The following is a 24,904-nucleotide window of genomic DNA, read 5'->3' as shown; positions in this document are numbered from 1 at the left end:
ATCTATGGTATGAATAGCTGCTTAGCCCACAGCTAATCTTTGTGAAAGATTAGTTGAGAACATGGCTAAGTTTATGCCATAACCATGTGAATCTGGGAAGAAAAGTGGTTTTGCAGTTAGACTGAGTTTGACTTGTCAACCAATATTTGGTTTTTCTTTCTCACTAGTTAAATGATCATGTAGTAACTGACAAAAAATATGCAGGTGATGTTTTCCTTACCACTGGCTGTACTCTTCTTGGAAAATTTCTAGTAGGGTCCCACTGAAATTGGAATTCTTTGATGCTTGTCCAGTTGATAATTATAAATACAAAATATTGTGTCTGAGCAAATAGGTGATTGTAACAAGCAAGTTTATGCATAGTGCATTTCTTACTGAAACCTTAGCTTCTAAACATTGTAGAAGAGAAAAGCTGCTGCTGAAAAGTTGCATTTTTTAACTGACTAAATATCTTTTTTTTTTCTCCTTTTTTGGGAAAAATATTTGTGATGTTTAGAAGACAACCTGTTTCAATATACCTAAGAAACCAAGAGCTTAACAGTTATTTTTTAAAAAATTTTTTACTTTCCCTAGGGTCCACAAGGTTCCCAGGGCCCCATTGGCCCTATAGGTGAAGAAGGGAAAAGAGGTCCTCGAGGTGATCCAGGGTCAGTAGGTCCACCAGGTCCTGTTGGAGAGAGGGTAAGCAATCCAAAGGAATTTTTTGTCTTGGGAGAGGCACTGCTAAGCTGAAAAACCTCTTGACCTAACCATGAATACCCTTACAGCTTTGTTGTGGGTGAAGTAAAACAGTTTTCTTAACATTAGTTAATTTGTGTCTCCACCAGGTGAATGATATTAGGATGCTGTCTTGTGTGATATATTAATTTTGAAAATGATACCCTGAGGATCAGGATTTAAAAATCTGGCATGATTATTTTTTTTTCACATCCTGAATAGATCTTACTTCAAATTATTATTTTGGGGGCAAAGAAATCCATCATTATTTTTACCCTGAGTATTTTAATTTGTGTTAGTATGGTACCAGAAGTGATGGGAATATGACATGCTAATCAGCAGATTTTTTTTTGCTTACCTCCTATAAAATGACCATCTTGTTTTCAGTGGGGAAGTTCATATATGAGCTGTTCAACATCTGTGAACAAAACATTGATGTTTTTACCACTGCAAGTGGTTAAAAAAAAACAAGTGTAGAGAATTGAAGGAAGAAAGTCATAAGGAGATAAACTGGATTCACAGATCATAAATTTAGTACTTTTTTGCAATAAGTAATGTAAGAATTAAGATTATAATCTTGTATCTGTGGCTTTTCCTAGGGTCCTCCTGGTAATCGTGGTTTTCCAGGTTCTGATGGCTTGCCTGGACCAAAGGTAAATGAAATGGAAAAGTTTGTCTTTTATTTGGGTAATTTTAAAAATTTACATGTATGCAGACATATAGAAGGAAAGTGTTCCACTTAAAAATATGCTTCTTGGCAAATGGGCCAACCCTCAAAATCACTGGAGGAAGCAGGATCAAAAGGAACTGACAAATGCCAGAAAGGGGTCTTAATGTTTTGAAAGTAACAAATAAATATATGACTCTAATCTCTAATTGGAGTCTAGTTTTTCTGCCTAATATTTCTGTGAATTGCCTCTTGGTAAAAATACAGGAATTTTGAAATCCTTATATAAATTTGTTTTATGGCAGATGCAACCTCTAATAAGGAATAGGAATAAGATGATAATAAGTATTAATGATTAGAACTCTGGCTGCAAAAACAGGTCCTGTGTTAGTCTTCTGTTACTGTTGGTGTTCTCTTGGGATCACAACCTGTTAACTAGTAGCTTGGTAACTTGGTTAACTTGGTATCTTTTTAGGGTGCCCAAGGGGAGCGTGGCCCAGCAGGATCTTCTGGTCCCAAAGGAGGTCAGGGAGATCCCGGACGCCCTGGTGAACCTGGGCTCCCAGGTGCAAGGGTAAGGAATTAACAGCACTACACTCCAAACCATGACATTTTTACATGTTCAAAGGGCAGCAATGAACTTTGCAGAATTAAGAAGCTGTGACAGAAGAGCAGACTTGCTTCAGTGGGGCTACTTAATGGGTCAGGGCCAAAATACTTGGCCTTTTCACTGCTGAAAGCACAGACTGCATTTTTCTTAAAAAAAAAAAAAAAAAGGAGAAAGAGCCCTGATGGAGACTGCTAATGCAAGTGAAGCATGTGTGCTTTTAAAGCATGTAGTTGCCACAATAATAGGAGTTGAAGGTTAGATTGGTGACAACTTGCATAATTGAGTGGTGAATGCCATCTAAAGATTTTTTTCATGAAAAAATATTTGGGGAGGATTTGGAATACTGCAGGAGAGGAAAGGGGCCACAGGTATAAGATGTGTTACAGATCACTACTTAATGTTGGCAGAAATAAAGATGAGACTGTGAGAAGCTCAAGAATTGTAAAAATAATAAAAGGAAGAACAGGAAAAGTGAAGATCAAAGAGAGTGGGGGATGAAGCACTGAAGTGATGATGAGGAGTTTTGATACAAAGAAGATATTCTTGTGTGAAGAATATCTTAGTTCTTGTAACACTGAGCATATCTTTTGGATTTATTTATATTTCTCTGTTCTAGAATTGTGTGCACAACTTAACACCAATATTATTCCCACTTTTAGGGTTTGACAGGAAATCCAGGTGTTCAAGGCCCTGAAGGAAAACTTGGCCCCTTGGTAAGTGACACAAAAATTAGTCTTTTTGGGAAGCAAACAGTAATTTTGTCTCAACTTATTGAAATTACTTTTATTAAGCTGAATTTCCTTGGTTTCTGAAGGTTCATCTTCTATGTGTGCACTTCCTAACATTTACTTTTGTCTGTGTAGCAGTATCTGTTGTTTAGCAGCTGCTGAAATATTTTTAAACCATTTTGAACTAAATATCTTTTCTAAATATCTTTTTAAGGACTAATAAGATATTTGTACATAATAGCTCAATGATGATAATTTGGTATTTAGTTAAATCCAGCAATATGGTTAAAGCTATGTCTGCTTTAAAGATAGTTTTCCTGATAATAGCAGCATCAAACCAGATTAATGTGGTTTTTTTTTTTAATTCACAACAAACATTTTTCCAATTTGATGTGAAAAATGCTTTTTCTCTGCAGGGTGCTCCTGGAGAAGATGGACGTCCAGGTCCAGCAGGTTCAATTGGGATCAGAGGTCAGCCAGGCAGCATGGGTCTTCCTGGGCCAAAGGGTGGTAGTGTGAGTATGGCATCTGGTGCCCAAGATCTGTTCAGCTCCAACCACCTGCATTTATTTTAGTGGATCAAAACAGTATCTGAAAATATTCACATTTCTTTCTGCTAATTAGGGTGATCCTGGAAAACCTGGAGAAGCAGGAAATGCTGGTGTGCCCGGGCAGAGAGTGAGTGTGACTGTCACTGTCACTTGATGACAGAAAATGGTGTTTTTCTGTTACACTTGTTCACTATAAAAGACTTCTTTCCATGTTATTTTAATTTAGGGAGCCCCTGGTAAAGATGGTGAAGTTGGTCCTTCTGGTCCTGTTGGCCCACCAGTAAGTTAATTGTTACCACTCACCTTGCTCCATCTTTTCATGATTCCTTCCTGCTTCTGTTTTTATCTACCTTCAGTGTCAGTTGTTATTCCAAACAAAAGAATCCTAAGATCATTTAAAAAAAAAAAATTCCCTGAAAAATGGGGGATCTTAAAGAAATATGATACCTCTTGTTACATCTTTTAGATAGGGCATATGTAAAAGAAAAAAAAAAAAAAGAAAATATACACATTAGGGGAGAACAAATGTTGTGAAATCTGCCTGTATTCATCTATTGTGTACTTATTAATTTCTTTTGTGTAGGGTCTGGCAGGAGAAAGAGGAGAACAAGGCCCTCCAGGTCCTACAGGGTTTCAGGTGTGTGTGCTCATTATTTTTGTTTTAAAGAAAAAAACCAAAACAGCCACATCTCTATCAACTTAAACTGGAGAAATTCAATCGAGTAATGTTGAAGAAAACAGCTTCAGAGCTGAGGCAGTGATGCTCAGAATAATCAGAGATACTTAGCTTTCACATCAGCTCTGCACTAAACTGGCAAAGGCTTAAATACCAGCTCTGTATCCCTTGAGAGAACCCTTGTGGGTTTTCAGATTTGGAGATTTTCCAAAGATGATCTAAATATTGAGCAAAAGAATTGTTTAGTAATGAAATATCAATCAAATCTCTGTTTAGAGAGAACTTTATTTTTAGGGTGGATATGCATCTGTCCTACAAATGTTAAAGTACTGCCATCTCAGTTGGAGTAAAGGGAAGCACTTTGGTGAAATATTCATAGAACTATTTCAGATTGGGGATCTTTGAGGGCAGACTCTTGTATGATATTACATTCATATTTTTGGTGCCTTAATTAAATCTAGATTTACATCATTTTTTTGTCATGTTACTGAACATTTTATTTACTTTTCTACAGGGCTTGCCTGGGCCACCAGGTCCTCCAGGTGAGGGAGGCAAGCCAGGTGACCAGGTAATTTCTGTCTAACTTAATGAATTCACTTCATAAGGTGGTTTTACCTTTTCTTCTCTTTGTAGTTTAATTTCTCATTTTGTTTCAAAATATGTACTCATGTAGCCTGCCAGTTGTCTCAGAACTGCTTTTGGATAAAGTGATTACTAGATTCCAGCCATCTTTTTGTGCTGAGTAGGACTACCCACTTACCATGGACAGATAACACTCAGAATTCACCATCTGCATTCACAGTACTTTGGAAATGAAATTGTTTATCTCTTAATTTCCATAACTATAAAGCCATGAATAATGCTTTCATTCTAATGCTGAGTTCTGTTCTGCTTAGGGTGTGCCTGGAGATCCTGGAGCTGTTGGCCCATTGGGCCCTAGGGTAAGTGTTTTCTTCCTGAGTTTAAATATTCCCAACAGTTCTCTGAAGTTGAAAGTTGATATAAATAATATGGACTTCAGCAGCTGAAGTGAATATTTGACCTTTTTTTCCCCACTAATAAAATGGTTGTAAGCATGGATATGTTTTAAGGTGGTCTCTATGAAAACTTCAGTGGTTTTATAGCTCAGGTGTTGAGTACCAGCTGCTGAGTGTTTTGGTTTACATCTGTGAAATGACAGCTTTTAGTCTGCTGAGCAATATGCTTTTCCTCTACCTTAGCAATAAAAACATACATCTCCTTTTCCTTTTCCTTTTCCTTTTCCTTTTCCTTTTCCGTTTCCGTTTCCTTTTCCGTTTCAGTTTCCTTTTTCTTTTCCTTTTCCTTTTCCTTTTCCTTTTCCTTTTCCTTTTCCTTTTCCTTTTCCTTTTCCTTTTCCTTTTCCTTTTCCTTTTCCTTTTCCTTTTCCTTTTCCTTTTCCTTTTCCTTTTCCTTTTCCTTTTCCTTCTCCTTTTCCTTCTCCTTTTCCTTCTCCTTTTCCTTCTCCTTTTCCTTTTCCTTTTCCTTTTCCCTTTTCCCTTTTCCCTTTTCCCTTTTCCCTTTTCCCTTTTCCCTTTTCCCTTTTCCCTTTCCTTTTCCCTTTTCCCTTTTCCCTTTTCCCTTTTCCCTTTTCCCTTTTTCCTTTCCTTTCCTTTCCTTTCCTTTCCTTTCCTTTCCTTTCCTTTCCTTTCCTTTCCTTTCCTTTCCTTTCCTTTCCTTTCCTTTCCTTTCCTTTCCTTTCCTTTCCTTTCCTTTCCTTTCCTTTCCTTTCCTTTCCTTTCCTTTCCTCTTTTCTTTCTTTCCCTTTCCCTTTCCCTTTCCCTTTCCCTTTCCCTTTCCCTTTCCCTTTCCCTTTCCCTTTCCCTTTCCCTTTCCCTTTCCCTTTCCCTTTCCCTTTCCCTTTCCCTTTCCCTTTCCCTTTTCCCTTTTCCCTTTTCCCTTTTCCCTTTTCCCTTTTCCTTTTTCCTTTCCTTTTTCCTTTCCCCTTTCCTGTCCTTCCCTTTTTTTATTCATCTGGTCTCCTAGACTTGGTTCAAATAGCCATGCTGCACTTATGGTGTGATTAGGATTTTGTCTATCTGTATGCAGACTTCTAAATAAGCAAATATAAAAGCAAATAATTTTAATATATATTTAAATATAATAAGCAAATAATTTAATCATCAATTTTTTCATTTTTAGGGAGAACGTGGCAATCCAGGGGAGAGAGGGGAACCAGGTGCATCAGGACTGCCAGGTGAAAAGGGCATGGCTGGAGGCCATGGTCCTGATGGAGCCAAGGTGAGCTGGCTGGAGATGGGTATTGCTGCAGTGAATTCCCATCATCTGCATGAACACAAAAGAGAGAGGTGTTTTGGTTATAAAAGGGAGGTCTTCTGAGGAAAGGTATCTTATTTATATAAGGGTTCCAGAGGGATGTACATCTTATTCCAGCATAACAATATTAATAACATGCAAGATCTTAAAATATTGAGAAATCCCATTTTCCTACAGGCCTGAAGTTCAAAATGGTTTTTGTGTTTCTCAATAAAAGGGGGCAAAGACATTTCTGACCTGCAGAAAACCCTCTGGCAGTGGCTTCTTTTTGAGAAGCATGTCAGTTTACACAGCAATACCTGGCAGGGTTGTGTTTAAAAGAAAATACTGGAACCTGCATGCCCTGCTTTCAACTGCAATTGATACAAGTTGGCTGAGGAAGATGAGCCCAGGTAGGGAGTGCCTCTAATACTGGACATGAGCTGTGAGAAACAAGGCATAAATAAAGCATCTCTGCCCCTGGCAACCTTTCCCTGTAGCTGCTTTGTGTAACACACCCATGTGATGTTACAGTCAAGTTAGGAAGATGCTCAAGCTTCTTTTTTAGCCTCTTCTCATCCATCTCAGAAAATCCTAATGCATTTGGAAGGGCTCAGTATTGCATCTAACACCCTGAGTAACACAACAGGAAAAGTATTTGGACATGAACAACATCCAAGAGAAAATTATTACATAAAACTCTACCCCAGAGACTTCAGCAGAGGCACAGCATGTTCTGCAGCCTAGAGACAAAGATGAATAGACAACAATTTGTTCTTTGTTGTTTTGTTTTTTTTTTTCTTTTCAGGGAAGCCCAGGCCCCAGTGGGACACCTGGAGATCCAGGCCCACCAGGTCTTCAAGGTATGCCTGGAGAAAGAGGGATTGCTGGAACACCTGGCCCCAAGGGTGATAGAGTAAGTCTGGTTATTTCTGTTGTCTGGAGGAGAATCACCTGTCTCTAAATACCATAGTTGCTCCAGGGTATGGACTACTCAGCATTCTGTGCCCTGATTCTGAATTTTTGGTTATTTTCCATAGGGTGGTGTAGGTGAGAAGGGTGCTGAAGGTACAGCTGGCAATGATGGGGCAAGAGTAAGTAAATCTATCACTCTTTTCAGACCTCCTCTCCACACTCTAAATAGTTTATTGTGCTAGAGGTACACAGATCAACTCAGTCTCCAATTCAAGACCCTTTGAGTTTTTCAAGACTGAAAACATACTGAAACACAAGATGTTTTGGGAAGTATGTGTTCCAAGCCCATGTTTTGTGTCATCAATAAAGGGAATGAAGATGTCAGTGATGGAAGGGAGTCCCAGAAGCAGCATATTCACCTGGGATTCACCTAAGCTGACAGTAGTAAAAATAAGAAAAAAGGGACAGGCAGAAGTAAATAGCCAAAACGTGGACCCACCAGTTCTGACTCTTGAACCAAGGCAGGTGTCTCCTTATAGTTTGGACTGTGTTACTCATGGTCTGTCCTGAGTTTCAGAGGTGAAAATTCCTGTAAATGTACTGAAACTGACAAAACCAGTAAGTCACTGGCACTTCTGGAAAGCTTTCAGCACCATGGCTGGTCTGCTCACAGGCAGTAAATCCAGTGTGTTCAAGTCATGTTGCACACACACTTCTGTTCCATAATCCCAAATATTCTGGCTTCACCATACACCTGATGACTGTATTCTCTTCCCAGAAGCTGAGTTGGTTTTCACATAACTGCATCTGTCTGAGATTCTTGGGTTCTGCAGCCCAGCTAGAGTACTAACTGGCAGACATGTGGAAATGCTGAGGGTTCTGACTGGACTAAATTTCTAGTTAAAGAGAAACTTTTTAGAGAAACTCCAGCATTCAGAAGCACTAACTCACAGGTAGCAGCTCTAAGCTGGAATTTTTTGTGTGTGGCAGGTATCTCTATCCAGAACAGTTCTTGGTCATTGAAAGGGAAATTTCTAGCTAACCAGATGGATAAAGTAGTGGTGAACTAAATGTAAACCCTAGAGCTAGCTGTCTGCAGACATCTCTGGTATCAATCACAAGATCACTGCTGGTGAAGCTGTTTCCTTTGTTAATGCCATCTTCATTATCTTTCTCTTCAGTTTGAACTCCATTCCAGTGCAGATTTTTGGGATGGGGAAATTCTATGTGAAATAAACTTGATTTGGGGTACTTTGCTTCTAGTGAAAGAGAAGTGTAACTGGGATATCTAAGTATAGAAGAAGATAGTATGAAGAGTCCTGCAGGATCATTATGGGTTGGATGGAGAGATCAAACCCACAGTTGATGGGTTTGGATGGAGAGATTTACCTGACTGCCCTCTGAAGAGAAAAGGGACACTTTTTAAGTGTTTTTGAGATAACAATCTTCAAAAGCAAAAATGAACATTAAAATTAATTTAAACCATGAAATACTACCAAAAAGGGGTAGAATTTCCTTCTGGGAGTGCAAAATAAAGCCAGGGCTTTTTTCTTTGTTGGTCTTATTCCTAAATGCTGCATAAAATAGAAGATTAATTTAGTTAAGGAGAGAATGAATGAAAGCAGTGCTTTTGAGATATGGGATTTTGGTCACTGGGAGAGGAAATGCAAGTAAATTTTAAGTAAAAAAGGCCCAACAAGGTTTCAGGCATAAAGAAGAATTTAAAGAATGAAAATCAATAGGAATATAGCATAAGAAAGTTTTAAAATTAACCATTTTGAAGCATCAAATTTGTAACTTCCTTTTATCTTAATTTGTACAAAAGGGTCTTCCAGGTCCAATAGGTCCGATGGGTCCAGCAGGTCCCACTGGTGAAAAGGTAAGCAGATTTTTGTATCATTACCTACTCAGGTTTCTTAATATTGCTGTAATTATTAGCACTTTTGCTTCTTGTCTTATCAGTTACTTGGGAAATAACCTTTAATTTCATTTTAAGGGTGAACCAGGTCCTCGAGGTCTAGTTGGTCCTCCTGGCTCCCGTGGAAACCCTGTGAGTAAACATGTTTGGTTTTTGCCTAGCATAAGTTAACAATATCAAATGCTGACCCAAACTCCAGTTTTTTTCTGATTTGCTGGGATATTTTCCTCTTTTTCTTCCCCCTGTTTTATAGTCTAAAACTCTAGTTCCTCTCTTGATGCTGTGCACCTGCAAAAGTATTAGCAGGTTTTGTTCCTCTGCCCTATTCTTGTTTTAGGGCAATCTTTACATAGAGTTACCCTCATTTACCTTGCTCTGAAGCTATGCCACCACTTGAAATTGTTTGCATCTTTTTTAAAGCCTTCCCATACCAGCTCCTGAGGTACACAGACAAATAGTTAGGCAGATAAAGTGTGGAAGTGTATCTTAATTTTCATCTAGTTACTCTAACTCTTGGCATCTTTTGTCTATTTGTGATTTTAAGGATTTTAAGGGTTGGCTTTGATTAGAGAGTTAGAGGCTCAGCCCTTCTAGATCCTTCATGCTGCTTGGAACTGATGCTGTCTCTGCCATAAATCAGAACAGCCTTATTTCCAGTGTAAATTGGAAGAGCTTCCACCCCTCTGGGGAGTGCTGGAGTTTGGCAGCCTTCAGCTGCTTCTTTTCCAAACAAACACTGTGTGGAAAGCTCAGCTGAAGCAGTTAATAGCCCATTCTGACCTTGCAGAAGAATAAATCTCTGAACTATTAAGTGTGTGCCCTGTGGCTAATCCTGCCAGCACTGCAAGTGCTCGTGAGCAGAATTTCTCTGGTTGTGTTTTTTAGTGCTTGTACAAGCCTTCCATCTCTAAATTGGAAAAAGTCTACGTGCAGTATTGAACAAAGGGCAGATCCTACCATCATAGTTAACATTGTTTATCTTGTGATTAAAAGATCATTTGATTCTGATTACTAGACCTAAAACATAACCTCACTTAAGACAGTAAAGTTGACATCCTTTCTGGTATATTTAACAGCAAATTATACTGTGTATGGAAAGACTTTTTTATGTTAAATACAATTATTTTAATTTTTTTTTTTTTTTTTTGACCAGGGTTCCCGAGGAGAAAATGGCCCAACTGGTGCTGTTGGTTTTGCTGGTCCTCCGGTATGTGTTTTGTAACACTAATGAGTTTCCTTCAGTCATGCTCTGACATACTTCATTTCCTTCCTTATGAGTAATCTGAAGTCTTCTGGAACATGAGCCACATTTTTGTTGCAGAAAGAGATGTTTCGTTTTCCCATCAGTGTATCAAGCAAAGAAAAGGGCCAAAAAAAACCACCCTAGACATCTGAGCAGTGGTTTTGTTGAAAAGATTATGAAATTGTACACCAGATTTCATCTTTTCATGAATATGCTATGTTACTCCTTTGAGGCAAATTATAAAGTGTCATCCACTGAAGGCAGCAAAGGTTTGCTCTAGGAGCAGGGAAAGCTGGAGTGAATCAATGGGCCAAATAGAAGGTTTGTGAGGTTTTTTTCCCACAGCCTAAATATTCTGTTTCAGCCCTTTTTACAAGGAGTCAGGCACCTGCTTCCCTTAGTGGGAAAAATAAGACTGGAAAGGACAATGTTTGTGCAGTCCCTTTTGCTTTTTGGGTATGCAACAGCTGGTGAGGAAAATGGAAAATCTCAAGAAAAGAATCACATGAGTTAGCTAAGAAAATGTTTTAAATGAAAATTCTTACTTCACAGAATTCAGAAAATCCTTTGTGTGATCTTTTAGAGACTATGGTGAACTTTTACAGTTCTCTTTAACTGAACCACTGAGCGAACACACTTATTTCTGGGCTGATTTCTTCTCTTATTTTTTACCTTCTAGGAATTCCCTACAAAATGACTGGAAAGATTTGGTATTCTCTGACCTGATTCCTTCTAAATGTTATTTCTTACAGGGCCCTGATGGTCAGCCAGGTGTTAAAGGAGAACCTGGAGAACCTGGACAGAAAGGAGATGCTGGATCTCCAGGACCACAGGGTCTTGCTGGGTCTCCTGGTCCACCAGTGAGTATAAGTAACCTTGTCAGACAGCCAGTGGCACAGGCTGATCTGGCTTATCTAGAACATCCTGGCTCTTCCCTATCACCCTTCTCTTTCTCCTTTCATCTTAGGGGCCTCCAGGTGTTCCTGGTCTGAAAGGTGGCAGAGGAACTCAGGGTCCACCTGTAAGTAGAAATTTTTTTTTTTTTTTTTGGTGGCCTGACTGCAGATAATCTAAAAATGAAATTTTACATAATGTTTGTATCATTCCTCATCTCATCAGCTTGCTTTTCACAGTCTGTAATTATAACACTGGCTCACTGATTCAGCTGAAAACATTTGAGGTAACCAGTGCTGTAGCTCTTTCAATAAAATTGGCAATGAAATTTTTTTCTAGGGTGCTACTGGATTCCCAGGATCTGCTGGAAGAGTTGGGCCTCCAGGACCTACTGTAAGTCAACTGTCATATTTATAATAGGTGTGTTTTACAAGGTGGTCTTTGAAAACCTAAAGACTAAGCAAGAAAAGGTGAAGCAGTGTTTATGGCCTGATGGTATAGACCAGCTTGTCACCACTGACTGCAGTAAAAAAAAAAAAGAAAATTAACAGTATCATAAGTGAGGATTCAATTCTACCCAGAGAACTGTGTCACTTTCTTCATATGCCTTTTAATGTTCTGATGAGAAAAATATCTTGCAGTTGTAGTGAGTATATCAAAAGGTGACACTTAGGGGGAACATAATATCAAAGTCTTTTTACATGTTTGAGAAATCAATATGGGTCAGTTAAAATACTAATTTGTATCACATGAATTGAAGGTTTGAAAATGGACTTTAGCTTTATAATATTGGAAAGAATAGGCAAGGGTGAGTTTTCTAGCAGTAGTTGTACACTTGAGGCAGAAAAAAAGAAGAGTGTCTTTTGAAGCAGAGAGTTTGGGATTGCAAATTGTGGAGAGGAGGGGGTGGAGTTTAGACATAATGTGATGAGATGTTTATTCCATCTCAATTTATGATCAGATATGAGATTAGAATAGCTCATTCACACTGTGAGCCTTCTTTAGAGCAGGAATATTTGTAGTCAGTCAATTAAAAAAAAAAAAAGAAAAAAAGAAAAAAAGACTTAGACCAGCTGGAGGGCTGGATAGGGAGAAATTTCATGAAATACAAGGGCAAGTGTAGAATCTTGCATCTGGGAAAGAACAACCTATAAGTATAGGTTGGGAACTGAGCTATAGGGGAGCAGCATAAAGGAAAGACACCTGGGGGTGCTGGTGGACAGAAGGATGCCCACGAGCCAGCAGTGTTCTCTGGTGGCCAGGAAGGCCAATGCATCCTGGGGTGCATCAGAAAGGGGGTGGTTAGTAGGTCAAGAGAGGTTCTCCTCCCCCTCTCCTCTGCCCTGGTGAGGCCACGCATGGAATATTGTGTCCAGTTCTGGGATCATCAGTTCAAGGACAGGGAACTGCTTGAAAGAGTCCAGCACAGAGCCTCCAAGATGGTGCAGGGAGTGGAACATCCCCCTTATGAGGAAAGGTTGAAGGAGCTGGGGCTCTGCAGCTTGGAGTAAAGGGTATAAAAAGGTGAGTGTCAGGAGGATGGAGCCAGGCTCTGCTCAGTGATGACAAATGACAGGACTCAGTGCAAGCTGGAGCATAGGAGGTTCTGCATAAATATAACAAAAGCTTTTTCACTGTGAGGGTGACAGAGCCCTGGCACAGGCTGCCCAGTGAGGTTGTGGAGTCTCCTTCTCTGGAAACATTCAAAACCCATCTGGACACCTTCCTGTGTGACCTGTTTTAGGTGATCCTGCCCTGGCAGGAGATTGGACCTGATGATCTCTCAAGGTCCCTTCCACCCCTTACCATTCAGTGATTCTGTGAAAACAGTCTGTAGAATTTAATTGCCTTGCTCAGAAAAACATCCAATGTAAAGAAATGTTTTAATCTTCTTAGGGAGCTCCAGGGCCTGCTGGGCCTATTGGTGAGCCAGGAAAAGAAGGTCCTCCAGGTCTTCGTGGTGATCCTGGTTCTCATGGCCGTGTGGGAGATCGAGGTCCCTCTGGGCCTCCTGGTGGTCCTGGAGACAAGGGTGATGCTGGGGACGATGGGCAGCCGGTACGTCAGGGGAATGTCATGAATTCTCCTTTGACCAGCCCTTACTTCTCCTTATTGCTGCTGAAATGATGCTAATGTTGTTTTATCCTCTGTGGATTTCAGGGCCCAGATGGCCCTCCTGGTCCAGCAGGAACTACTGGTCAAAGAGGGATTGTTGGCATGCCAGGACAGCGAGGGGAAAGAGGAATGCCAGGGCTGCCAGGTCCTGCAGTAAGTAATGATCCAGTCAATGTCCCACCAGACTTGGGCATTCTCAGCATCTTTGTGGGATGGGGAGGGCAGAGGACATTTTTTACACAAAAGTTTATAGGAAACTGAACCCAAATCAGGCTTCTGAATGGGGCTTCAGAATTTGGTGTTCTGACTGCAAGTAGAGAGTGCAAGGAGAAAGCTGGAAATGCCAATTTCAGAAGCAGATAGAGAATATTAAATAACTAAATCATGCAAATGCATGAGGTGAGAGATTTTTTTTTACTGCCATAATGGAAGATCTGAACCTTATTAAAATAGCTGGGTAACAGCATTAAGATGTCTGGCTAAAATGTTCCTATTTGGTTTAAAACTAATCCTTGGAAAAAAAACAAAACAGAACAACCCAGACTCTTCCTGTAGGTTGTCAAATGTCACCTGAATTTGAGTTAATACTCTGTAACTGCTACTTCATTAATTGTGAACTACAATCTTCAAAATTGCCATCTAAATTCTCTTTGCTTTCTTGTAGTATTTAGAGATATTTATTGAATATATTTATTGGAAAGCACAATAATCCAGGAGTAATTAAGTAGAGTGCTAATAAATGGTGTGGTACTGGAGGATCTCCCATTAGCACTGGATCCATAAAGTCAATTTATATTTGAAGTTGACCAGAAATTGTTCCAGGTTAAGAACATTTGTTGGTGTTGAGACAGACAAAAAAAAAAAACAACCCAAAAAACAAAAACCCAAAAAAACAAACAAACAAAAAACCCCAAACCCAAAAAAACCCCAGGTTACCTATTTCATGTTCTATTATATTTTCCAATCAGAAAAACAATTGATACTTACAGACATCCATATATCAAGTGTGTGTTTTGAGAGCTGCTACCAGACAGACAGCTTCTTGCCAATGAAAGCCTATTTGAAAAGAACTGCTACAATTAAACTGCTTGTATTTATTTTATGAATAGGTATTCAAAAGCAATCAGACCATATTCCTTAATTATCAAGTTCTGGAAGTTAACAAGTGTTGATCATGCTTCCAAGTGGATGAATGAGTAGTGTTTTGCAGGTAGCAGTTTTTCTGTCCTTTCTTTGGTTTTTGATTAAGAAATTGACATGATATTTCTCTTCTTTTTTTAGGGTACACCAGGAAAACAAGGACCCCCAGGGCCACCTGGTGACAAAGGTCCCCCAGGACCTATTGGTCAGTCAGGTGCCACTGGACCTGTAGGTGAAGCTGGTCCAGAAGTAAGTATTAGATCCTTATAACATAAGAAAAAAGACAATATAGTGGTTGTTTTCTTTGACCTAAAGTTAGAGGTGGAGAACAGCTTTCTAGTTCTTCATACAGAACTGTACAAATATGGAGCTAAACAATAACACTATTTTTATTCCATAATTCTAGGGACCTGCTGGTAATGATGGTACTCCTGGAAGAGATGGAGCTGTTGGAGAACGTGTAAGAATATGTTGCTCAGTCCTTCTGCAAATCTAAATTTTATCCTTGATATATTGTTCATTTTCTCTCCATTCTGTTAATCTGAATGGAGAACTTGTTCTGGGAGTGTCTCACAGCTTTGAGTGAGTGCTACCTCTCAACCTGGTTAGAGGCTAAGAGCATCTGTCTCCACAAACTCAGATGAATTCTTACAGAATGAATATCTTTATAGATTCTGGTTGCTAGAGAATAGATCAGCAATGCTAGAGTCTTGTTGCTTAGGTCTAGCCCAGCATCCTCTTTAGATAAATAATATTGCATTTATCTTTTGCAGGGTGATCGTGGTGAACCTGGCCCTGCAGGCTTACCAGGTTCCCCAGGAGGTCCAGGAACTCCAGGCCCTGTTGGCCTTCCAGGAGATGCAGGGCAAAGAGGTGAAACTGTAAGTGAGGCTTCCTTTTTAATTTTTTTTTTCAATCCTTTATTTATAAAAACAAATGTAGTGTGTATGCTTTTGTGCATTGCTTCACATATCTTCTCTGTGCAATCTCTGTAGGGCTCTCGAGGTCCCATGGGTCCCCCAGGTCGTGCAGGAAAGAGAGGTTTGCCTGTAAGTTCTCCATGCTCACTGTGGCTTTATCTGGGACATTTTTTACACAAAAGTTTATAAGAAACTGAACCCAAATTAGGCTTCCAAATGGGGCTTCAGCATTTAGTGTTCTGACTGCAAGTAGATGTAGGTAGTTTCTGTGCTGCAAAGTATACCAATCTGTTGGAAAACTTCTTTTTTCTACACTTGCATTGAAAATACTTTGTAGAGAAATAAAAAAAGCTTTGGAAGCCTCTTTATTCAGAGCATGTTGCTGTGTGGGTGGTGGTAGGACCTGAATTAGCATATGGCTGAAGTCTGAATTTGAATTCAGATGAGGGGTAAAGAAATGAATGCCAAACAAAAAGGCAGATTTTTAGATGCAAAGGGCAGAAATATAACAAAATCACCTGTTTCCATGAGACCACATTAATCCAACTCATGAGATTCTGACTTCAGTCCAAAGTGAAAAACAAACAAACCCCATATTTTTGTGTTACATAACTCTTTTATAATCCAAGCTTGGAACAAAAAATTAATTGCAAACTTGGGAAATTTAAAAGAATGTTGTCCTTTCCCTAAGCAGATGTTATATGAGAGACAGGAAAATTTTATTGAGTACTTTAGTGATAATGATGCTGTTGATAAACTATTTGGAATCTAGCACTGAGAAATTCAGAATGCAGTTTGGGCTGAGATATATAGAACTGAAAGCAGAAGAAATTTTTTCCAGTGATTCTTTAATTAATAGGAACAATTTGGAACTAGCAAAAAATACCAAGAATGAAATGGTGATGGTCACAGAGCCAAGCTGTTTGTCCTGAGGAGCTTGGGTGTTGGTGTCTGTAGTTAGGCAATGTAACTTCAGTTGTACTTTAATCATAGCAGAGATGAAAGGAGCTGTGGGAAGATGAAGCTGTGGAGAATTTTAGACTGAAAACAGGTTTCAGCATTATGAGTGTGTGAGACATCCACAATATTTCAATCTTATCTACAAAAATAATTTGCCACTTTCAGTAAGGCACTGAAGTTTGTCAGCCTTAAAAATACCAAGGAAAGGATTTAGGATCATTATAATAGTGTGTTGGGTTTTTTCCTGCTGTATTATGAAGCTAAATAGACTAACTTTACCAAAACTATAATTAAGTACAACAGAGTTTTCTGCATTTCTTTACATTTTGGTAAAAAAATTAAGATTCTTGGAGCTGCCCCAGCACCTTCTTACTTTAGAAGAGAAGGGGATCTGAATGCAGTATCTAAAAGCCATTGAGGGGTCTTTGAGTTTAGGTTTTTTTTTTCCCTGTTTGGAATTTTACATTTCATCACTGGTATTTATAGGGTCCCCAAGGACCTCGTGGTGACAAAGGTGACAATGGTGATCGAGGTGACAGGGGCCAGAAAGGACACAGGGGTTTCACTGGGCTCCAAGGTCTTCCTGGTCCTCCTGTAAGTGTTTCTGGTTTTATTATGATTTTCTTTGATGGTTAAGTAATGTATCAGGATCATAGCTACTTAAACTTTTTTAAAAATGCAAATATGAGTAATTTTTTCCCCCACAAGGTGTTTTGGAGTGTGGCTTGGCTGTTTTTTCTTGCTGATTTTTTTAATGCAGTATTGTTACCTGATGAGGTAAACCTGTGCTTTGTCAGATCTGGCTTCTCCCAGTCTTGTTCCATTTGTGCCAGTCCTGCAGTCACTCACAGTCTATCACCTGTCAGCACAAGATGGTAACAGAAGGTGATAGTTTCAGGTCAGCACCTTAGAGTGTGAAATTCTTTTTGCCAGGGTTTGAACTCCTTACAGTCAAGGAATCAAGGGCAAAATCCCATGAGGGCTGGTAGTAGCTCTTGTTAATATTTGCAAGACCTTCACTGTTTCAGTGGCAATTGGATATCAGTGCCATGGAAAACTTAATTTGTTCTCTGATCCTCTGCAAGAGCTGAAAGTTGCAGGAAAGGAGTCAAAAAAAAACCCCAAAGTATCTTTCCACTTCATAACAGCACTGCCAGTTCCCCTCTTGTAAGGCAGTTGAATTCTCAATGTCATGAAAGGAAGCACCAATAAATCTGTTAATCTAGATTGTGATTATTCTTGCTACTTTGCTACAAAAAAAGAACAATAGAATGAAAGTGAATCATAACAGGGAAAGGTACTACCTGTTCATCTATATTATAATCCTGTTCATACACAATGTGTGTATCACACAGTAATTCTTTAAATCTACATAAATATCCTTTAAATGTCTCAATGACACAATAATATCTTCTGTTTAGGGACCTATTGGTGAACAGGGCAGCCCTGGCATTCCAGGCCCATTTGGCCCTCGGGTGAGTACAATGTTTCAGATTTTTCTGCTTTATTTTCTTTCTCAGTCAGGTTTCTAATTCTGTGGCTCTTATTGACTTCATGTGGTGAATACTCTGCTACATTTTGCTGAGAGTAAAGTACATGGTACAGTAAGGCTTTGACAGAAGGGTAGTTTATAGCTAGAGAAAAAGGTCACTTAAGTAACTACAGGGCTACTAATCTATTTTTTTACAGACACTTTTGCTGCAGGTGATGCAAAGCCATGCAAGTGGCAGCTCTGCTGATTTCTAATCTGCTTTTCATACCATGCACATCATTCACCCAGAAGTAAAGGAGGAATAAAAATCCCTGGTTTAGGAAATGGTTTAGGACAAAACATAGAGCTAGTTGGCTAAGGTGATTGACTTCAGAAGAACATCACTGAAACTGCCTTCTTACTTTTAGGGAAGAAAAAGGGTGATTTTTAAAAGTTTGGTAATAGGCCCCAAATATTGGATTACTCCCTGAAAAGGTACTGCTTGTATAGGGCTGCTTTGTATAACTTTCTTATTAAATGAATAAGACACATTCCTTCTTTCTCTTATATTTTCTAGGGTCCTCCAGGTCCAGTTGGTCCTTCTGGCAAAGATGGAAGTCCTGGTCCACTTGGGCCAATTGGACCTCCTGGTGTTAGGGGGAGTGTAGGAGAAGCTGGACCTGAGGTAAGTTGAGAATATGGAGGGAAAAGGTTACCTTCAAATAATGAGATTTTTTACAGCCTGTTGCATCACTCTGTTGAGCATTCATGACCTAAAACCAAAAGTGGTAAGGTTTGATACAGATTCTCCACTAAATAGCAAGGATAACTGTACATTGAAAAACCTCACTTCTTACTCATTTTCATCTTTTATACCTGTCACAATCCCAGTATCTTCCACCCATGCTCTCTTTAGCCCAACCTGGGGCTACTTCTGCAGTTATCTCACTGGATCCTGCTGGGTCTGCAGTTCTACCTGGCTATTGGGCAGGCTGGGTCCTCACACCCCATGCTGAAGCACGGGTCAGTTGGTGAGCAGCAGCTCACAGTTAATAGTCCCAGAAAGGTGGCACTAAATTAGAGGAGCCATGGGATTGATTTTATAGAATCATAGAATCCTAGAATTGGCTGGGTTGGAAGGGACCTCAGGGATCATCAAGTCCAACCCTTGATCCACTCCCGCTGCAGTTCCCAGCCCATGGCACTGAGTGCCACATCCAGGCTCTTTTGAAATATCTCCAGGGATGGAGAATCCACCCCTTCCCTGGGCAGCCCATTCCAATGGCTGATCACCCTCTCCAGAAAGAAATTCTTTCTAATGTCCAACCTAAACCTCCCCTGGCACAACTTGAGACCTCTTGTGCCCTCTTGTCTTGCTGAGAGTTGCCTGGGAAAAGAGCCCAACCCCCCCCTGGCTCCAACCTCCTTTCAGGGAGTTGGAGAGAGTGATGAGGTCTCCCCTGAGCCTCCTCTTCTCCAGCCTCAACACCCCCAGCTCCCTCAGCCCTTCCTCACAGGACTTGTGCTGGATCCCTTCCCAGCCTCCTTGCTCTTCTCTGGACCTGCTCCAGCACCTCAATCTCCTTCCTGAGCTGAGGGGCCCAGAACTGGACACAGGACTCAAGCTGTGGCCTCCCCAGGGCTGAGCACAGGGGCAGAATCCCTTCCCTGGACCTGCTGGCCACGCTGTTCCTGAGCCAGCCCAGGATGCCATTGGCCTTCTTGGCCACCTGGGCACACTGCTGGCTCCTGTTCAGCTTCCTGGCAATCCAGACTCCCAGGTCCCTTTCTGCCACTCTGTGCCCAGCCTGGAGCTCCCCATGGGGTTGTTGTGTTGAACCTCATCCCGTTGGGATCAGCCCAACTCTCCAGCCTGTCCAGGTCCCTCTGCAGAGCCCTCCTGCCTTCCAGCTGATCCACACTTCCCCCCAGCTTAGTGTCATCTGCAAATTTGCTGATGATGGACTCAATCCCCTCATCCAAATCATCAATAAAGATATTAAACAGAACTGGGCCCAACACTGATCCCTGGGGTCACCACTAGTGACCGGCCGCCAGCAGCAGCAGGTCCCATCCTGCCACATGTTAAGGAAATTCTTTAGTCCAAATGTAGAACTCAAACTCTTTACCCTCAGCTCAGCTGACCTTCAGCCTGATCCTAAGGTTTACAGACATCAACCATGTGCTGACCCACAACTAATGAGAAGCAGTTGGATCGTTGTGGAAAAAGTCTTAGAGCTTTTCTAAACACCCCAGTCATATTCCACATTTACCCATTTGTGATACCCCAATTCAGAAAACATAAGTTATGCTATCCCAAGGAATATAGAAATTCAGTGGGATTTGAGAAAAGGGTGATGTGGGTGAACACATGAAGAATTAGAAGACTGGTATTGGTTATTTTGGGAGAAAATAGCTTTAAAGCTGTTGGGAATTTTAAGAAATAAATTTATTAGGCAGGGATTTGGACAAGGAGGGACAGATGGATTAAAAAAAAAATGAGATGAGGGGGTTGTTCCTTGATGAATCGTTCCAGCTGTTAAGTCTGAATTCAGGAGTAAGAAAAAATTGAGCAAGGTATTAAGACAGGCAGAGAGGGCATGAAGCAGAGAGAATAAATACCTCACATCCCATTCTAGTCTTTTACCCCATTTCCTGGTATGTCCCTGGAAAGGTTCAAGGCCAGGCTGCATAGAGCTTTGAGAAACCTGGCCTAGTGGGAGGTGTCCCTGCCCATACAGGAGGGTTGGGACTAGATGATTTTTAGGTTCTTTCCTACCCTTCTATGAAATGGGAATTGTTTATCTGTAACTGAATTTTTCCTTTTTATTAAGTTGAATGGCCATGAAGTTTTGGGTTGGTTTTTTTTTTTTTTTTTTTTTTAGTGACTGTCTTTGATATTTACTCTGCTGTGCCTGTGGTGCTTTTTTTCCTTTTTTTTTTTTTTTTTTTTTTTTTCCCTTTTTTTAACCTTAGGGTCCACCGGGTGAACCTGGCCCTCCTGGCCCTCCAGGACCTCCAGGCCATCTCACTGCTGCCATTGGGGACATTATGGGACACTATGATGATGCTATGGCAGATCCACTACCAGAGTTTACTGAGGATGAAGCAGCTCCAGATGACCATAACAAAACAGACCCAGGAGTCCACGCCACACTGAAGTCACTGAGCAGCCAGATCGAGACCATGCGCAGCCCAGATGGCTCCAAGAAACACCCAGCAAGGACTTGTGATGACCTGAAGCTGTGCCACCCATCCAAAAAGAGTGGTGGGTACCAACATCTCATCTCCTGGATGGGCCATGTGGTTCTGTCTTATTTCCAGTAGATCCTTGGTCACTGTAAGGAAAAAAAAAGTGCAGAGAGATTTTTGGTGGTCTAAGGTGACATTCACACTAGGAGCTTGAGAACTTCTTGCCACTGATCCATCTAATGGAGCCCATGTTTATTCAGTCAGATTAATTTTACAGAGGGAAATATTTTATACTCCCGTGGAACACTGCTTCTCAAGGTCTTTTCACCATGGGGTACCAATTCCATGATGATAGAGCTAGGTTGGTGCAGAAGCTGTGACTATTTGCTTGACTGCTCTTAGCTCAGACTGGAATCTAGAGAGAATTTGTGGCTGGGATTTAAAAACCCAGCATTTGCCCCATCAAACTGATTCCTTCAACAGCAACATTAGAAGGGGCTGCCATCACTTTCTCACATGTAGGAAAAAAATATCTTCTAGCTGCTGCTGTGTGTTCTTTATGCACTTGGAGCATCAAGGAGTTTTGCAGTGAGTTTAATCACCCTCAACCTCCAGCAGCTTTCAAGTCTACATTTCCCAGCTTTGAAATATTTGAAATACTGATCAGCTTGAATCTTGGAGTAACATTATAGTGTGTACCCAATGCACACTTCAAAACATTCATCAGATTATGGGAAACATGCCAGTTTTCCTTGCCTTTTTACTGTTTTGACATACTTTTGCTCCCAGGTATCTGAAGAATCTTAATACTGGAATTGAATCATATTTTATGTTCTTTGTAGGTGAATATTGGATTGATCCCAACCAGGGATGTGTTGAAGATGCCATAAAAGTATATTGCAACATGGAAACTGGAGAGACCTGTATTTCTGCAAACCCATCTACCATACCACGTAAAACATGGTGGGCCAGCAGGTCATCAGATTTAAAACCCATTTGGTATGGCCTTGATATGAACAGGGGATCACAGGTAACTAAAAATATTTAATGGCAAGGATCTCAACCTCTATGACAAGTGTTTCCTTCTGGTTTAGAACATCACCTGCTCTCCTGAGCAAATTTTGCTACAGTCAGAGCATTACAATGATTGACTGACTTGGCTTGTGTGCAGTTGGTTGTTATCCCACAGCAGTTATAGGAAAGAGCTGGGAGAAACAGTGCAGGTGATTCTAAGGCAGGATTGGCTATAACTGTGCCATAGCTGGGGGAGAATTATTCCTCTTGATCCCAGAAACTACAGCTTCTCCAGCAGTCAACTTCAGTAATTCAGCATCCTTGTCCTTAAAAGTACACTTTTACCCCAACATATTATTTAAATCACTGCTGTTTTAATTGACTTCCACTATTTTTTTCAGGAAGTTCCTTATGGCTTAAGAATACAAAAGTTACTTCATAAATTCTCTTAGCTTATCAGTTTTCTGCAAAGGTCTGATTGTTATTACATGTTTCAGAATGCTCCATGACAAATACACTGGTCTCCAGGCAGGCAAAATATTCCACTCTTAGCTTTCTCTTAGGTTTTCCCTTTGTTCTAAAGTAGGCTTAGTAGTTCCAAAAGTAGGCTTAATGATCCTACCAAGTAACAGAAATTTATGCTCTGCAAAGTATATAATTAATTAACAAACTTTTACCATTTTTTGCCATCCCTATTTTATCAAATCAAAAGCACAGAAAATAGTTTCAGCTTTTATTTCACAGGAAGTGGTTAAGTATCTTTAAAATAAGTATTTGCTGCTTAAAAATAACAGTGCTCTTATCTGTTGGATTCATGATGACAGTCTAAAACTTCAGCAATTGAGACCAGATGTGACACTGATTGCTGTTACTGAGATGCCTTCACTCTTAAATTCAGGATAATTTGACCTGACCCAGGATGTCACAGTTGAAGTTTAGCTGCCTGCAGAGCTACACGTAGGGTTTCTGTAAATCAGACAGAAGGAAGAAATTACCTTCAGGAGTACAAGAAAAGAATATTCCATTTTTGAAAATGCTGTCAGATTTGATACCCATCAGTATCATCTGTGCAAGTCATATGCACTCCTTGCAGATTCCAAATAATAACTATGCCCAAGTTTACTAAACAGAACACATTTTGTAAAAAGGGACAGTGTCAGTGCATAATGTTTTTTCATCACCAGTTTCAGAGAAAACTGTTTAGTCAGTCCTGACTGTTTTGTTTTTTTCTTAAGTAGCAATGATTCACAAAGGATGAATAAACTACCAGCACAGGTATGGAAAATATCTCAGGAATTGGAAAATTTTTTGTTATTGGTGGAAAAATTATTTCTGTTATTTATAGAAACACTGGCACATTGTAAAATATTTTTCAAACTTCTGCAAAATTTGATTAATTTATAAATCTATATGCAAACCTATAGCTATTTTTAGATAGCCAAACTTTCTGTTTGTGACAGTTGTAAGAAAAATACAAAGCCTATAGCAACCAAGCTGCTAAAGTTGCAGTTTTACAGGTATAAATGTATAAAATATATAAATCCTATAAATGGATTTTCTGGCTTAACAATTGTTACCTAGTCTGAGGACAGAATGAATTCCAAAACTCAGCAGGTCTGTGGAGACCTGACTGTCTTTCAGTTGTTCACCTGCAGAATTTAATGGTCAAAATTCTCCAAAATGATCCCTGTTACAGGATGTCTACATTTCTTTGTCCTCAACTGGCAGCACAGTACAAAAGAAGAGCATTAATGTTGCATTTTATGTAATAGAGCTCCTGATAATCACATCTGGAAAGTACAATAATGTCAGATGGTTCTCAGATCATGAACTCTGAATAAATTAAGGAGGGGATTGTCCCCCTGTACTCAGCACTGGTGAGGCCACACCTTGGAGCATTGTGTCCAGTTTTGGGCACCTCAATATCAGAGAGATACTGAGGTGCTGGAGTGAGTGCAGAGGGGGGCAGTGAAGCTGGTGAAGGGTCTGGAAAATAAATCTTATGGAGAATGATTGAAGGAGCTGGGAATGTTTAGTTTGAGGAAGAGGAAGCTGAGGGGAGACCTCATCACTACAATTACCTGGAAGGACATGGTAGAGAGGTTGGTGCAGATCTCTTCTCAAAGGTAATGAGTGATAGAACAAGAGGGAATGGCTCCAAGCTCCAAGAGGGTAGGTTTAGAGTGGACATTAGGAAAAAATTTTTCTGAGTGGTCAGACACTGGAAGAGGCTGCCCAGGGAGGTGGATGAGCTGTGTTTAAGGGCTGTTTAGATGTGGTGCTGTGGGATCTGGTTTAGGGGAGAACTTTGTAGAGTAGGGATGCTGATTGAACTCGATGATCCCAAGGGTCTTTTCCAACCTGAAAGATTCTGTGAATTTTCCTGTAGCAGATGTTGAGCTGTTTCTTTGTCTCCACAGTTTGTGTATGGGGACACAGCAGTCACTCAGATGACATTCCTGCGCCTCCTGTCCAAGGAAGCTTCCCAGAACATCACTTACCTTTGTAAAAACAGTGTTGGGTACATGGATGACCAGACCAAGAACCTGAAGAAAGCTGTGATTCTGAAAGGGGCCAATGACCTGGAGATCAAAGCAGAGGGAAACAGCCGTTTCAGATACACTGTGCTGCATGACAGCTGTTCTGTAAGTTTGGGGTGTTTGTTTTGGAGAAAAGGGGCTCTCATCCTCTAGGAGATTCAGCTTTTCATTTAGAAAATATCAATAGAATTGGGTAATTCATATGCTTCAGAATTTCACACTCAATGGGAGGAGTAACTAATCAAATGGGTATTTTACCAGAATTCAGGCTTCACCTAACAGAAGTCTGCACTATTTACAAATTACTACTTAGATACACACCTTCCCATTTTGCATTTCCCACAATTTGTGCATCCTGT

The 24,904-nt window shown here is 40.2% G+C and overlaps 1 protein-coding gene across 2 annotated transcripts in view; it reads left to right on the top strand.

The window, feature by feature from the left end:
- The window catches only part of COL5A2 (collagen type V alpha 2 chain), a 157,938-nt gene that overhangs the window by 130,787 nt on the left and 2,247 nt on the right, over positions 1 to 24,904 (top strand). For both annotated transcript variants that reach the window (XM_071747792.1, XM_071747791.1), the window contains 31 exons: positions 574 to 681; positions 1,317 to 1,370; positions 1,860 to 1,958; positions 2,654 to 2,707; positions 3,139 to 3,237; positions 3,347 to 3,400; positions 3,500 to 3,553; positions 3,857 to 3,910; positions 4,464 to 4,517; positions 4,846 to 4,890; positions 6,110 to 6,208; positions 7,032 to 7,139; positions 7,264 to 7,317; positions 8,964 to 9,017; positions 9,135 to 9,188; positions 10,210 to 10,263; positions 11,052 to 11,159; positions 11,267 to 11,320; positions 11,533 to 11,586; positions 13,090 to 13,251; positions 13,354 to 13,461; positions 14,590 to 14,697; positions 14,855 to 14,908; positions 15,222 to 15,329; positions 15,444 to 15,497; positions 16,815 to 16,922; positions 17,750 to 17,803; positions 18,377 to 18,484; positions 20,776 to 21,067; positions 21,834 to 22,021; positions 24,426 to 24,650. In XM_071747792.1, the coding sequence (XP_071603893.1) occupies positions 574 to 681; positions 1,317 to 1,370; positions 1,860 to 1,958; positions 2,654 to 2,707; positions 3,139 to 3,237; positions 3,347 to 3,400; positions 3,500 to 3,553; positions 3,857 to 3,910; positions 4,464 to 4,517; positions 4,846 to 4,890; positions 6,110 to 6,208; positions 7,032 to 7,139; positions 7,264 to 7,317; positions 8,964 to 9,017; positions 9,135 to 9,188; positions 10,210 to 10,263; positions 11,052 to 11,159; positions 11,267 to 11,320; positions 11,533 to 11,586; positions 13,090 to 13,251; positions 13,354 to 13,461; positions 14,590 to 14,697; positions 14,855 to 14,908; positions 15,222 to 15,329; positions 15,444 to 15,497; positions 16,815 to 16,922; positions 17,750 to 17,803; positions 18,377 to 18,484; positions 20,776 to 21,067; positions 21,834 to 22,021; positions 24,426 to 24,650 (2,883 nt within the window). The remainder of the gene's footprint in view (positions 1 to 573; positions 682 to 1,316; positions 1,371 to 1,859; positions 1,959 to 2,653; positions 2,708 to 3,138; positions 3,238 to 3,346; positions 3,401 to 3,499; positions 3,554 to 3,856; positions 3,911 to 4,463; positions 4,518 to 4,845; positions 4,891 to 6,109; positions 6,209 to 7,031; positions 7,140 to 7,263; positions 7,318 to 8,963; positions 9,018 to 9,134; positions 9,189 to 10,209; positions 10,264 to 11,051; positions 11,160 to 11,266; positions 11,321 to 11,532; positions 11,587 to 13,089; positions 13,252 to 13,353; positions 13,462 to 14,589; positions 14,698 to 14,854; positions 14,909 to 15,221; positions 15,330 to 15,443; positions 15,498 to 16,814; positions 16,923 to 17,749; positions 17,804 to 18,376; positions 18,485 to 20,775; positions 21,068 to 21,833; positions 22,022 to 24,425; positions 24,651 to 24,904) is intronic.

This window comes from Heliangelus exortis, chromosome 6, assembly GCF_036169615.1.
Source record: "Heliangelus exortis chromosome 6, bHelExo1.hap1, whole genome shotgun sequence".
NCBI lineage: Eukaryota > Metazoa > Chordata > Aves > Apodiformes > Trochilidae > Heliangelus > Heliangelus exortis.
The sequence above is the reverse complement of the archived record's forward strand: the minus strand, read 5'-3'. Positions and strand labels throughout refer to the sequence as shown.